A 14,139-nucleotide genomic window follows, 5' to 3' on the forward strand; every position below is an offset into this window, starting at 1 on the left:
AGCATTCCTAAGCTTACTCATGTATGGAAAAGCAAAGGACTGTCCACAGGTGCTTTCAGGTGACAAAAAATACATTAGTGTCAGTTGTGGGCACCTTCCAATATTCTGAAAAATCATTGATTTCTGCCAAACACCATGGCCTGAGACCGAGCTTCTGAGCATGGAAAGCAATCACCCACAGTCCCACAGAGGGAGGGAGGGAAGGAGGGAGAGAAGAGAGAGAGAGAGAGAGAGAGAGAGAGAGAGAGAGAGAGAGAGAGAGAGAGAAGAACCTTTGGCTCAGTTGTGATCATGTGATGTTCGATGTCACATACTGCTCATATTGCAAGGCATCACTCATTTATCAAGTTAAAATTTATTAGAAATGTTTGCTTGTCTTGTGGAACACTCTCAGAATAAGTTACTAGCAATCTAAAGTTTTACTGTATTTCAAAATATATGTTAGGGGCTGAGGAGGAAATCTCTTTATCTCCTACTTACAGTAGATGCATATAACATGTAGAAATCCTCCAAATGACTATGTAGAAGTTATACATTAGAAATCAATGGGTTTTCTTTATAAGCCTTTTTTCAAGTTTAAGTAAATTCATTTAATAGCTTAATACACCAAACCATACCATCATCCAGACCACACTGTTCCAACTTCTCCATAAGAATTTTGTTCAAACTGACCAAAATGCTAGCTGAAATACAGATAAACTGAACCTCTATCTACCATTGAAAAAAAAAAAGAAATTAATGGGTTTGTGGATGTCCTGGCTACTGAATGCTCATGAACCATGTATCTTGTTGGAAGAAAAGCATTCAGATTTTTTTCTGAATTTAACTCTTCAACTATATCACTCCTGGTCAACCATTTCCTTCATGTTCCAGGAAAAGGTAGAAAGAGAAGAACCAACTAATGTCCTCACCACCAGCTCTGTGTCTGGCCCCATGTAGTACACGTGGCCTATATTATCCCAAGTTGGTCTCCAAGCAACCCTAGGAGGTAGACATTAACATTTCCATTTTACACATAAGGCAGTTGGGACTCAGCAAGATTAAGCAATTTGCTGATGATCACTAAGTTACTAAGGAGTAGAGATTGGATTTAAAACAAGCCTGACTCATGAAAAAGCATGAGTTCTTATGAGGCAGCAGGGCCTCCTTGCCTGGACTCTTGGTCAGGGGAGCACCCATGTGTCGGAGCTTCTGGATGAGACTGGGTCCATGGTCTTAATCCAGAAAAACAAGTAGTATTTCCATTAATTTCTTGAATTGAAAATGACCTTAAGAGCCTCTAGGGAGCAACATATTGTTTCCCTGTACCCTTTTCTTTAAGGAGAGTATGGGAGGCCCACCAATTGTGAATATGGACACTCTTTATTCTGGCTAATGATCTGCAGCCCTGGTTGAGGTATAGAGGTGTGGACTGGCACCCTGAGGTGCTGCACACAAGCTTCCCCCCTCCTCTTCAGCAACACTTGGATCAATTGGAGACACTCAAAATGAAGGACAGATATCTTTTCATACTTCTGTAAAAAGATATGATACCTTCTGTAAAAAGATATGATTCCATATATGTCACTTCCTGGCACACATAACTGGAAGGCTCCTGAAGGTAGAAGGAGGATCTCTCTTCCTCTCTTGCTGTTTTCCCCTGCTTCTTTCTGTCAGTGTTTAGTCTGAATGGCACTTATGAGCTTCCTAAAATAGAGTTCTTAAAGCATCAAGAGTTATTGGAACATAAAAAAGTTTCATGACGAAAATTTGATATTTCTTCTTTATTGTGATAGTCACAATTATATTTAATTACTGATTTGATTTTTATGGTAAACATCATGGTATACTCTCACTGTGAAGTCAGTATAGTAAACTGTAAGGTTAGGGCAGGCATAAACTGCACATCCTATTTTTTCTACTACATTCATAAACATGGCATTCACTCATGCATTTGACATGTATTTCTGGGGCAACTATTATCTTTATGTCACTGTGCTAGGAATTGGAAGCATAAAGAAAAATAGGACATAGTCTCTACTGTACAAAAGTTTATAGTCTAGTAGGTGAGGGATATATATAAACAAGTATCTACAAAGAGAGGGAAAAATGTTGCAAAAACAGACAGGAAATGGTGGGAAGAGAGAGGAGACAATCAGGAAGTGTCACTGTTGTGATGTCTCTTACCACCCAGTGGAGGGGAAAAGGAAGGGTGTTTTATACAACCTCCTTGCTGGGGAATGGGAAGTATGAATCTGGAAATTCATACAAGGAATTTGTATGACAAGAGGCAAGACACGAATCTGGAAATCTAAATTGGGATCAAATTGTCAATGGTCTTATATAATATGCCATTAAAGGGTTGAGGGTTTTTTAGTCAGGCAAAGGCTGATAGCCAGCAAGGAAACAAAACCTCAGGGCTACAACTGCAGAGACTGAATTGTGCCAATAACCTGAATGAGCAAGGGAACGGATGCACCTCTAGAGCCTCTAGAAGGGAATGAAGTTCTGCATACCTGACATTAGCCCGATGAGTTCTGGGTCAGACTTCTGACCTCAGCACCATAAGACAGTAATTTTGTGTTGTTTTATGCCACTAAACATTTGGTAATTTGTTGTGTTAGCAATAGAACACTAATACAGGGACTAGAGTAGGCTAGCTTCCTTCCCTGGCCCTTCTTTCCTGGCCCTTATCTTTGATGCCAGTGACTCCCATGGACCTATTGTTTGGAATTCTCTTTCTCCCTTCTAATATTTTCTAAGATAGACTCAGGGCCTAAATATAATTACAAGGGGAAAGAAAAAGTGGAAAGCAAAGATCACAAGCCAAGTTTTGTTTGACTTGCATAGTATTCCAAAAAATTTTAATTTATTATTCTTTTTCTCTTTTCTTTTTCTCTCTTTTCCTCTCTCCCCCATTTCTTTCTTTCTTTCTTTCTTTCTTTCTTTCTTTCTTTCTTTCTTTCTTTCCTTCCTTCCTTCCTTCCTTCCTTCCTTCCTTCCTTCCTTCCTCCCTTCCTTTCTCTCTCTCTCTCTCTCTCTCTCTCTCTCTCTCTCTCAATCTCTCTGTCCTAAGTTAGGAAGTTCTGACCACATTGAGTTGGCTGGCTAGAGCTATTACTGTCTCCTTTGAGATGTATTCACCAGCTCATCAGTTTCTACCATTCCCTATTATGTCTCATGGGTTGCTTACCCATTTATATTATTTGCTTGCATGCTAGGTGATTGCTCTTGTGATACTAGCTTAAATCTGAGGCTAGAACATACTAGATCTGAAGTGAGAGAATAAGAAATCAAAGGAGGCAATCAGCAAGCCTCAATAAATGAGGAGAAATACTTTTTATATTCAGGGTGGTTCTATCAATTATTGTGAAGTTTTTGAATAGCATGTTTATGTGTACTTGCATATCTGCACAAAATATACCCATGGATGAGCATACACAGGGAGAGAATTATGAAATGGGCAAAGATCACAGTTTCAAATGAGTTCTTTGAGTGATCTCTCTTTTCCTTCAGTGGGTCTCACCTACTGCCAATCGGTAGGTCCAGCTTAGTACAATGTGAGGGTATTCAGGCACATGACGCTGAATCAATATTTTACCAGATCCTCACCAATCACTTTGTTGCTGGCCTAACATCCTCTTTGATTCCATGTACAAGGTCTTTTTCCCCTTTGACCAAGGCCATTCCTGCTACTTCTATTTCAATAATAGGGCTCTTCTCCATTCTTTTCCTGGCATCTTGCCTTAGTTTCTTGCCGGATTTTTAAAAGCTGGGATTCTGTTTCATGCACTCTGCTCTGTCTGTTAACTCAGGTTCTATTTTGGAGCCCTAGCCCCTTTAGGGGAAGAAATTTTCACTTCCTTCTTCTGGGATTTTCTTAGGCTAAATGCTTGCCTCACTGGACCCTCTCCCAGTGGCCTGAGGCTCTCCACACCTCATCTGCATTCAGACCTTTTCTAGGCACATCTACTTACAGTCTTCCTGGGCTACTGCAATCAAAGTCCCATCCAAATGATCTCACATTTCCATGTGTTTGTCAGCCCTGTCTTAACATCACAACATTTTTCATCCTTGAGGAAAGTCTAGGAAATAAAGGGCATCAGCATAGCAGGAAACTGGCTGGAAATCGGAGAGACTTCTCTAATAAGCCTTCTACTTTCTTTATTCTACAACCCACAGAGTTGAGCCCATCTTTCCTTGATTATCTCAAGTGGGGGGCTCATTTAGGACATTTGGTCATTTTACTCCTGATTTTCTTCAAAGGACAAAAAATGAGCTTAGTGACTCTATAACTAGGTCAAAATTTCCCAGAGTCTCTTTACATATTAATTGGCAAATAAACAGAACTCCAGTGAAGAACTATTCCTTTTGGGCATGAGAAGTTGTATAGAGGGTGCCCATGGAATGAGATCTAGCCAAAGGCTCACAAGTGGTGCGTTGTAGTCCAGACTCTGCCACTCACTACCTGGTCTACACTTACTACCTGATCTGGGGAAAGTCACTTACCTTCTGTGTGTGTGAGTTTCTTCATCTGTTTAAAAATAAGTAGTTTTTAACAAGGTTACTCACAGGGTTGTGAGGATTTCCTAATACAATGGATGTGAATCATTGTCCAAATGGGAGATACTAGCATTAAAAGATCCCACCTGTCACTGTTGATAAAAAGAATACCTTGTTTATAAGAGTGTTTAATGCCACCTTCATACATTTGTCATGGGATTCTTTGACAACCATGAGTCAGAGATTTGCTCAAGGCCATGCAGCTCTAGAGTGAATTAAATGCCCAGGTCTCCTGACCCTAAGAGTTGGGTGATCTGTTACATTCCCACTGTGGAAAGACCATCTCTGACAGGACCTTCCATTCAAGGAGGGCAGAGGTGCTTCTGGTCATGCTCTGCGCCCCATCTTACCCACTGCAGTCTGGTCCTGCCATGTTTGGACTGTCACTCCATTTATCTTTCTAGGGAAGATGACACAGGGCACTTCATTTCTGTCAGTGTTAGGAGGCTTCTGAGAGATGATGTGCCTCTTTTGGGAGCCTGACTTGACTACTTTTTCTCCCTTTTGTTGCTGGGTAAATTATGTCTGAAGGAAGAAGAAGATGAGTGGCCAGTTATTAGAATGGCAATGAGATCACCAGTGTAATCTCTGCTGGTCTGTTGCCATCATTCTCTTTAGGAATGGCAATGGCCAAAACCAAAACCCTTTGCCTTCAGGATATGGCCCCTTGCATTCTCATTCTCACCTTCCTCCACAAGAACATGCAACCCCTGAAGCTATGCATTGTCTTTCTGTACAAAGAACTCCAAATTACCTGGCTTGCCTTCCAGGCACCAGCACTGGCAAGTGATGCTGGGGCAGCTCCAAGTCTCTGTCAGACTTGTAGAAGGTCTGAGAATGTGGGATGGTTGGTGAGGAAACCAGACCTTCCATTCACAGAGGTTGCTATCTATAACCTTGACTTTTAAGCAGCTCTTGGGCTCAGTTGTGGCTTCCATGACTCCCTGGGGATTCTCTCAGAACCTTAACTTAGCATTAATTCCACTTTGGTGCTTGTATAGAAGTGAGTTAGGCTGAATCCGATTTTGACAGGCTCGAGTCCTTCATGCTTTTATTGCTAATATCCTGCCAAGTAGAACAACTCTGCTTTCCATTTTATGTACCTTACTTTGAAAGGCTGGAGTATTAGGGAGGCTGGCAATAAAAGATCATCTGGGACACTCTTCCCCCAGCAATAGTGCTCTCCTGGAGGATGGGTCAGGGACTCCAACTTCCTAAAAGTGCCTGTATTAGTTAGAGGTGAGCAAAGACAGCCACAGAGAAACCCTTCCCTAACTATCTTGACTACAGGCCTCTCTGGAAGCACTAAGCTCAACACCTTGGCTCTACATGCTGAGGAATGTCAGGATGTGGAGCTGGGTTTCCAAAAAGTTTCTCCCCCGTCTCCCATTGTACACTTGGACAAAGCAGCTCTGAACTGAAGAAGAGGACTTCTGATTCATGCCTACCCTGTGACAGGACACAGCTGCACAGTGGAGAGCACATGTCTTGATGGGGTAAGGTTGCTAGATGAAGCTAAAGACAAATACAGAGAAAAACTTCATCAGAACTCAGGACACAAGCACTCACTGGAGGACCTCCAGCCCAGGAGGGCCATCCCAGAACAGCTTCCAGGTAAATACCTCCAACGAAGGAGTTGGGAAAGTGAAGTTGAAGCAGTGATTCTCCAGGGACTTTAAGGAGACCTGGTTTGAATATTGTAATACCTTTTGTCTTAGTAGACATTTCATCTGGATGCAAAGGTCATGATGCCAACCCCACAGACTCAGGGAAGTAAAATAAGGAGACTGGGCCAGATGAACACTAGAACCACAAGACTTTAGGGCTGTTTGGACTCTATGGATCATGGGCACTATTCCATAGAGGCCTCTACCATTAAGCAATGAGAGGACATATGCAAATGAGTAGAACAGGAAAGTTGGCATTTTATGCCCATAAGCAACAGAAAAGAGTATCCCCAACCTGAAATCCATGTGGAACCCAAGGCAACTTTAGTACTTGGGAGTGGGATTAACTCCTTGACGCTGAAGATGGGGGGAAAAAAAGAAATAACATGGCTCAAATATGGGATGCTAGGACCAGAGTGTTTATTCCAGGAATAAGAAGATCAGCAGCAGGCACTTCCAGGAACCAGGATGTATAGATTGGAGGTCCTGTTCAAGCCCACAGGCATTCTCAGTGGGAAGGGAAAATAACAATTGGGATGTTACAACCATCTCTTAATAAAGGTCACACATCACACCCAGAAATGGCAGAGGAGCCAGCAGAGATACAGACAAGGTTAAGGAACCTGCCTTCAAGGGGCTATAAAAGAATCAAGAAAGTACAGTTATTCAAATGAGAGCTATGCACAGAGGCCCAGAAGGACAGCCAAGAGACCCATTTCTCATCCCACCTCTGCCACTCACAAGCTGTGTGGTTTGGAAAAAGTTGCTTCGCATTTTGGGTACCTCAGTCTCCTTGTGGTCACTAAGGAGATTGGCCAAACTGGCATTAGAGTCATCCTCTAACTGTGGAGTAGGCTTTTGACATCAGTGGGATTCCAATCCCAACTCACAATTTTGGACTGAACTTGTTATTATTTCCCGCTGTTGAGGCCAAAACCATTCAATGCCTCTGAGCAAGGTGAATCTTAAAATGGTGTGATCTCCTGGGGAAGAAGGAGGGGGGTGTATTAAAATCCCTTATAACATCTGACAAAATAAATCTGTGTAAGCAAGGAAACTCTTGATGACATTCCTCTGAGTACCGTATGTTAATGATAGACATTATCTAAATCCAAACCTCTAAATTTGAGATCAGGGATCTGGGGTGGAGAGAGGAGAAGCAAAATGCTCAATGTCCTCCAACACATAAACGATGACTCTTCAGGACAGGAACCCAAGTGTCCTGCCCCTTAATTTAGGCATCCTGTTGCCCTCTTCCAACTTCAGACACCAGAAAAGATTTGGGGATTTACTTCCTTAGAGCTCAGCAATAGCAAATGAGCCAAACATTGGAAGCTGTTTGGTTACCACTAAGGGGTATGTTCTTGCTCCTCTGAGTATCATTTGCCCACCCTGCCTGCTCACCTCCCTCTCCTTTCCCTGTTAGTATCCTCCAACCCATCCCTCCACCCTCACTTAAATGAGCCTTTATTCCCATGGGGACACTTGGCTCCACATACTGAAAAGATTGTTAATTTCTGTCTACTGATGTGACACTTTACAAGGCAGAGAAAAGGATAATGAGCAATATTAATTGGCTATGAGGGCAGCCCCAGCTAGGGAGGTAGGTGTTTTATTTCCTACTCAGGTGAGGACCCTCTCAGAGGGGCAGAAACTGGTCCAGAGTTGTTTCCCCTACCATGCAGGCAAGCTAGGGATGGGTTAAGTCTCAAGAGCCTCGTTTGTACTCCTGAAAGGGGGCAGGATACTTGTTTGTGAGGGGGCTGGAGGAGGGACAGTGTTGAGTGTCAGGTAAAATGGACATGAGAACTGGGCAGAATTTAAGCTGAAACTATGGAATGGTCAGCTCTTTCACAGGATAGTTTGCTGCTGTCTCTAAGACTCCTATCTTACCTCGATATTTTGTTTTGATGCTGGTACTAGACCCAGACTCACCAACCTGTTCTCTCTGGTTCCCAGAATGTTTCAAAGCAAAAACATTCAGTCTTGCCCTCTCTAGGCATTGCTCTGTGCACCCTCCTCCCTCTCTTTAAAACTCCCTTTTGCTTAAGCACTGATCTCAGTGCAAATATTAAGAAAGGGACTGAGTTTAGCTACTCTGTGCTAAGAAAACATGTGTGTATGTGTTTTCAAACACATCTATTTATTTGTAAATATATTAATATAAAACATATGAATAATATATATTAATAATGTCTAATTAATAATATATTAATAATCAATATGTAAATCTCTCATAATCACAGTGAGCAGAGATAATCCTATTAACATTTTATTTCTGAATTTTTTTCATGCTCTCATAAAATTATATATATGCATAAAGATATATATATATATATATATATATATATATATATATATATATATATTTACCACTTAAGTGGTTGTCACTTAACACTGTAAAATACATAATTTTCAGATGGTAGGGTTTCTGGAGATAGTTGGAGCAGGGGGCTTCTTAAATAGCAGTAAAGCAGGTCCCCACCTCCATTTACCCACCACATAGACAATGACAATGACCCACATTCCAAAGCTATTGGGAGGTACTGCCAGGGATTGGTGCATGGGTTCCCTTTATCTGGCACTAATAGTCACAGATAAAATACACTTTAATGTTTCTCTAAGAGTAAAGTTAATGAGATGCCCACCCCTCCAGAAGACAATATCCTCTGTGAAGTCTGAAATTGGTCTTTTGGACCTTTGCTTTCCCTTCATGAGTCTGATTTGCTGGAGAATGGGGCTGTAGGTCATGAACATAGGTATAGAACTTACCTCCACTCAAAGGAGGATACTTGTGCACGGGCTTTTGAGAAGTTTTTTTATCTTTAAATATCTTCCCCCTATACTGGAAGTAAGAGTGGGCTGCCTTCCAGGAAGAAAACCTGTGAAAAGAATGGCTTCTGGTCACAGGGAGAAAGCTAACAGCTAAGGAGGCTGGAGCATGGAGCACAAGGGAACCAGAACAGGGACAGTCCTTACAGAGAATGGAGTGTGTAATAGAGAAGAGAAGAGACTAGGCCTTGGAGTGCTGCCTGTCAGAGGCCCTTCTGCGGCCTCCTCTGTGTCCAGGCCTGGCTCCAGTGAGGACCTGCCATGCATAGTATGTTGGAATTCCCTTCTGGAACCAGTGAATGGAGTCTTTAAAGAACCTACTGTACATAGGTCTGAGGTGGGGGTCAATCCCTGGGATGCTTGCTTGAGCATCAGAGTATGAACTCCCTACTTAACCCCACCTGGTACAGCCAGAGTGTCTGACTGACTTCCTCTCAGGTCCCAATCCCTGGTTTCATCCTGTCCCTTGCTGGAGGTCATGACCCTGTCATTGTATTCCCAGCAGCCCTTTCCCTGGAGTAGACAGACCTCTGCTCTTCACATGAACTTGGACTCATATACTCACTGGAACCTGAGAACTACTGCTCCCTGGAATCCCTCACAATATTCTTCATCTCTTTCTCTGTGGCCCCAAACCCCTTGCTGTCCTTCAGCCTACTCTTGCATTGGACCCCTTAAGGTCGAGTCTCGGCTAAGACTGGATTTATTTTCTATCCCGACTTGGCTCTGATGGTCTTGACTGCTGCCCTCCTTCCTTTCCTTAAAGGACACTCTATTTGATCACAGTTAGTTTCTGCCATTCCATTTGCTGAAATGGGTCTCCCTCCCATTATGGAGCTCCCAGTGTGACATGATGCATTCTTTGTGGTACTTAAGAGACAGAGAGACCTGGTTTCTAATCCTGGCTTAACTAATTCCAAGTGATCCAATGTGTCTCTTAATTCCTTTGAGCCTTGGTTTACTCATCTATAAAACGGGGATAACAACACTTTGTTCCACCCACCTGATAGGGTTATTAAGAGGTTCGTCTGGGATAAGATATGTGAATACAGTTTATGCAATATAAAACTCTTTATATAGGAGTATACAGTAAAGCAAGGAAAGAATCAACTACATAAGGATTAGGGATTCAAAGCCTCCCTGAAGCACCCCTATATTTCCTAAATAGGTATAAGAGACTGCAGAGCACTGACTCGAGCCAGGAGCAGCATGCATTTCCCAGGGGTTTCTCATTCTCCAGAATCAGGAAAATTTTCTATTTAATCCTGCTCAGCAGAACTAAGTCAAATCTAGTCTTAGTGCTAGGTAACAATTGGTGTTCAAAAGGCTAAACTTGTTATCTTGAACTTTGCTTTTTAATTTCTTTCAATCCTGTATTAAATAATTTATTATCATAGGGATTTTAAAATAAAGGTTAGAGATTAGTATGCAAACTTTACACTTATTTTATAATAAGGTAATGTGTGTGTGTGTGTGTGTGTGTGTGTGTGTGTGTGTGAGAGAGAGAGAGAGAGAGTGAGAGTGAGAGAGAGAGAGAGAGAGAGAGGAGAGGGGGAACCCTTAAGACTTGGAATCACATAATAATCTAAACATCTCAATTAGCCTTGTCTTGGAACATTTCAGCCAGTTGTCCTCTGGTCACTGTCACCCAGGGCACTGCCATTCATTATGTGGAAGATATAGGCTGGAGCCACAGTGCACCACAGGAGTAAATAACCACCTGGGAGAACCTGAGCCAGTGTCTCAGTCCAAACCTTGACAGGATAGGTTAGAAACCAGTGGGCCACAGGTTGCATATGTCCTGCAAATATTTTGTTTGTTTCATTTTTGTTTTTTGGCCTTCAGAGTTTCCTTACCATGGTTTAGTTTTGAGTTAGTTGCCACATTTGCCACTTTAACTTTCAGAGATAAAAGCCTAAATGTCTAAGCTCCTCTTGAAAATTGAAATATTATGGTATTTGGACCTAACAGAGTAAAACTCTGCTGTCTTACTGCCTCAATGGGGCTCCTTAAGCACAAGTGCAGTTGTGTGAGTCTTGACAGAATTTCTCCCCAGATAGCCATGTTCCATACTCACGCTTAGGTGAGGAACCTATGCCTAATAAAATTAACATCCTTTCCCAAGCATGTGGCCAGGGGATGTGGGACCCAGGCACTCTGATCCCCAGTCTTACTTGACCTTCCATCTTCTGATTCAGTTTCAGTGTGGGAGTATGAGAGACCAAGTGTAGCAAGTAGGATAAGGATACACCATTGTAGTTCCCATGAAAATGGAAACCATGAAGTAGAGAGTTAGAGGAAGACAGAAAACTCTTTAGAAAGTCAAATGTGTTTTCCTGCCCTTATAATCCTTGGGCAAGGGGAAATAGTTACCTTTTCCAGAAGTACATAATGATGGGGAAGAGAGACATGATAGTCCCATGGAAGATGCTCCGATCTAGGTGGCCCTCTGCAATGGAAGCAAGGATAGCATCCTTCTGGGATTCAGAGATGTTCACCTACCCATAGAATGGGAGCCTGTCACTGACATAATTCCAGGGAAGGCAGAAAACCTCTCGTGACCCCTAGTACCTATAGGTACCCTCAATACCTATAAGACCATCCCCTCCCCAGAAAGCAGCATGTTATCATGCAACTTCTAGTAAAGGACATCTGGTTGACACAGGACTTAGGAGGTGCCTATTAGCTATCATTTCTTGTGGAAGAAATGCTTCTTGGCAAAAGCCCAGAGAGAAGTGGGAGTTCCCTTTACCCTCAGCCTTGGAGGAATTTCAGAATTCAGGTAGAGCTTTAGGATGATATTAAGTTTGGACCTCATTAGCATCACGTCATTCTCGTTGTATGCCCGGTTGACTTGCAGCATATGAGCTGAACTCACCAAATTATTAAATCTAAAAAGAAGCAGTAAGCAGGAAATCAGCTAGGAGAAGATCAAAGCAGCAACTAAATAAGGCAGCCAGCCCAGACCCATTTCTGACCTAAGAAAGACAGGGCCAATCCTTGGCCAGGTTGAAACTTTATTCATTTAATCATAATGCATCCATTGGCAGATATTGAGCACCTACCACAGGTCAGGTAATGTGCTAAGTGCTTCAAGTGTATTTCTTTACTGCAAATGCCCTTTATCCCATCCTCCCTCCACCCTTGTCTCTGTATGAGTTTTGCCTCTGACAACTTCAGGAACTAAGGGCTATCTTTTTCTTTGTTTCCCCTTCTCTGCTGACACTTTCACAATTACCATCGCTCTCCGAGGCAAGATAGTGCTTTTCTCTTGTTTTTTTTTTAAATTTTCTTATTTTTCTAAATTATAGTAAAATATACCTAGCATAAAATTTACCAGTTTAACCGTTTTTAAATGTACAGTTCAGTGGCATTAAATACATTTATCTTGTTGTTCAACCATCAACACCATCTCCAGAACTTTTTACATCTTCCCCAACTGAAACTCTATGCCCATTAAATAAAAACCATCCATTCCTCCCTTCCCATAACCCCTGGAAACTACTTTCTACTGTCTCCTAGTGACATATTCTTTTACTAACCATCAAATATCTGTCAGTTATACCTTGTCTTGATTTAAGTACACAGTTTATTTCTCTCAGGCCTCAGGCAACTTTATATTTTATATTTTAAATATATATACATTTATTATATATATATATATATAATGTTTCTTTATTTTGTATATATATATATATATATATATACACAATACATATATACATATGTATTGTGTATATATATATACATATATATACAAAATAAATATATATATAATATATATATATATATATATATATATATATATATATATAATGTTTATTTCTTTATTTTGGTAGACAGTGAAAGCAGGGGAGGGGCAGAGAGAGAGGGAGAGAAAGAATCCAAGCAGGCTCTGCAGTATCTATGCAGAACCCCATGTGGGTCTCAAACTCACAAGCTGTGAGATCATGACCTGAGCTGAAATCAACAAGAGTTGGACATTTAACTGACTAAGCCACACAGGTGCCCCTCTCTCAGGCCACTTTAAATATTAACCATTTAAAATTTTCCTAAGAGTAGACTACCAATGTTTTCCCTTTATAAGCTTAATTTGCAAATCGGTTTATTTATCCAACCAGCAGACATTTATTAAGGGTTTACTCTTTGCCAGGTGCAGTTCCAAGAGCAGGGATTCAGCAGTAAACATGGAAAACAAAGTTCTGCTTTTCTTTTTAGTTGTCCAAATGTACTTCCTGCACCTATCATCCTACTTCTTAACTCTTATTTGTGTTTTGTCTGCCATCCAGATCAGTTTGTGGGATCTTAGAGAATAGAGAGTATGTCTTAGTTGTCTTTTGTATCTCCTATGTCAAATCCCATGCACAAGAATGAGTAAGCAATCAGTAAGCACTCGTGGAACTGAGCCAAATGCCTCACTGGGGTGCAGTGGAAGATCTCTTAACCCAATTCCTCTAACTAATGTGCTAAGTTACCAGGTGCTCTGAAATTCTGAAAACACACTGATACCTGTAACGTGCTCACTGTATACACTGGTTGTACCTTTTATAATACACTCTCACATTTTTCCATTGAGTTGAAGCAGGTATATACTGAGAATTATCCATGTTTCTTCTCAAATATTTTTGCCTATTGTATTTGTTACTATAATTTGTAATTTATAAAAATTGATAAACTATGAACATAAAAAGAAAAGGTGTTTGCTGTTTCTGTGAAAACAAATTTCAATGCATTGGAACATTCCAGTAGAGACAAGCTGCTTTTCAAAAAGTTGCTATTGAGTTGGGTGTGACAAAGCAATTTAAAACATTGAAAAAACAAGTATAAAAATCCAGAAGGATTAATTGCCTTGCAGTAACCTTTAAATTCTCACTCCACTTTAAGGAGAGAAAAAATTGGGCTGCCTGGGTGGCTCAGTCTATTAAGTGACTGACTCTTGATTTCAGCTCAGGTTATGATCTCATGGTTCATTGGTTCAAGCCCCACACTGGGCTCTGCGCCCTCAGTGCAGAGCCTGCTTAGGATTCTTTCTCTCTTCCCCTCTCCCTGCCCCTCTCCTGCTCACTTCTCTCTCTCTCAAAATAAGTAAAGTAAACTT

At 41.3% G+C, this 14,139-nt stretch overlaps 1 protein-coding gene across 6 annotated transcripts in view; it reads right to left on the bottom strand.

The window, feature by feature from the left end:
- Nucleotides 1-2,271: 2,271 nt before the first annotated feature.
- Nucleotides 2,272-14,139, bottom strand: part of RGSL1 (regulator of G protein signaling like 1) — a 112,188-nt gene continuing 100,320 nt past the window's right edge. For 3 of the 6 annotated variants that reach the window (XM_058700502.1, XM_058700499.1, XM_058700501.1), the window contains 4 exons: nucleotides 11,794-11,932; nucleotides 11,415-11,539; nucleotides 8,982-9,091; nucleotides 6,608-7,192 (listed from right to left, as the gene is read on the bottom strand). In XM_058700502.1, the coding sequence (XP_058556485.1) occupies nucleotides 7,074-7,192; nucleotides 8,982-9,091; nucleotides 11,415-11,539; nucleotides 11,794-11,932 (493 nt within the window). In that variant the 3' untranslated portion in view covers nucleotides 6,608-7,073. Of the gene's footprint in view, nucleotides 6,058-6,607; nucleotides 7,193-8,981; nucleotides 9,092-11,414; nucleotides 11,540-11,793; nucleotides 11,933-14,139 lie in introns of those variants that run through there. The other 3 variants (XM_058700504.1, XR_009253989.1, XM_058700503.1) reach the window with 3 other exon arrangements.

Source organism: Neofelis nebulosa, chromosome 15 (genome assembly GCF_028018385.1).
Source record: "Neofelis nebulosa isolate mNeoNeb1 chromosome 15, mNeoNeb1.pri, whole genome shotgun sequence".
Lineage (NCBI taxonomy): Eukaryota > Metazoa > Chordata > Mammalia > Carnivora > Felidae > Neofelis > Neofelis nebulosa.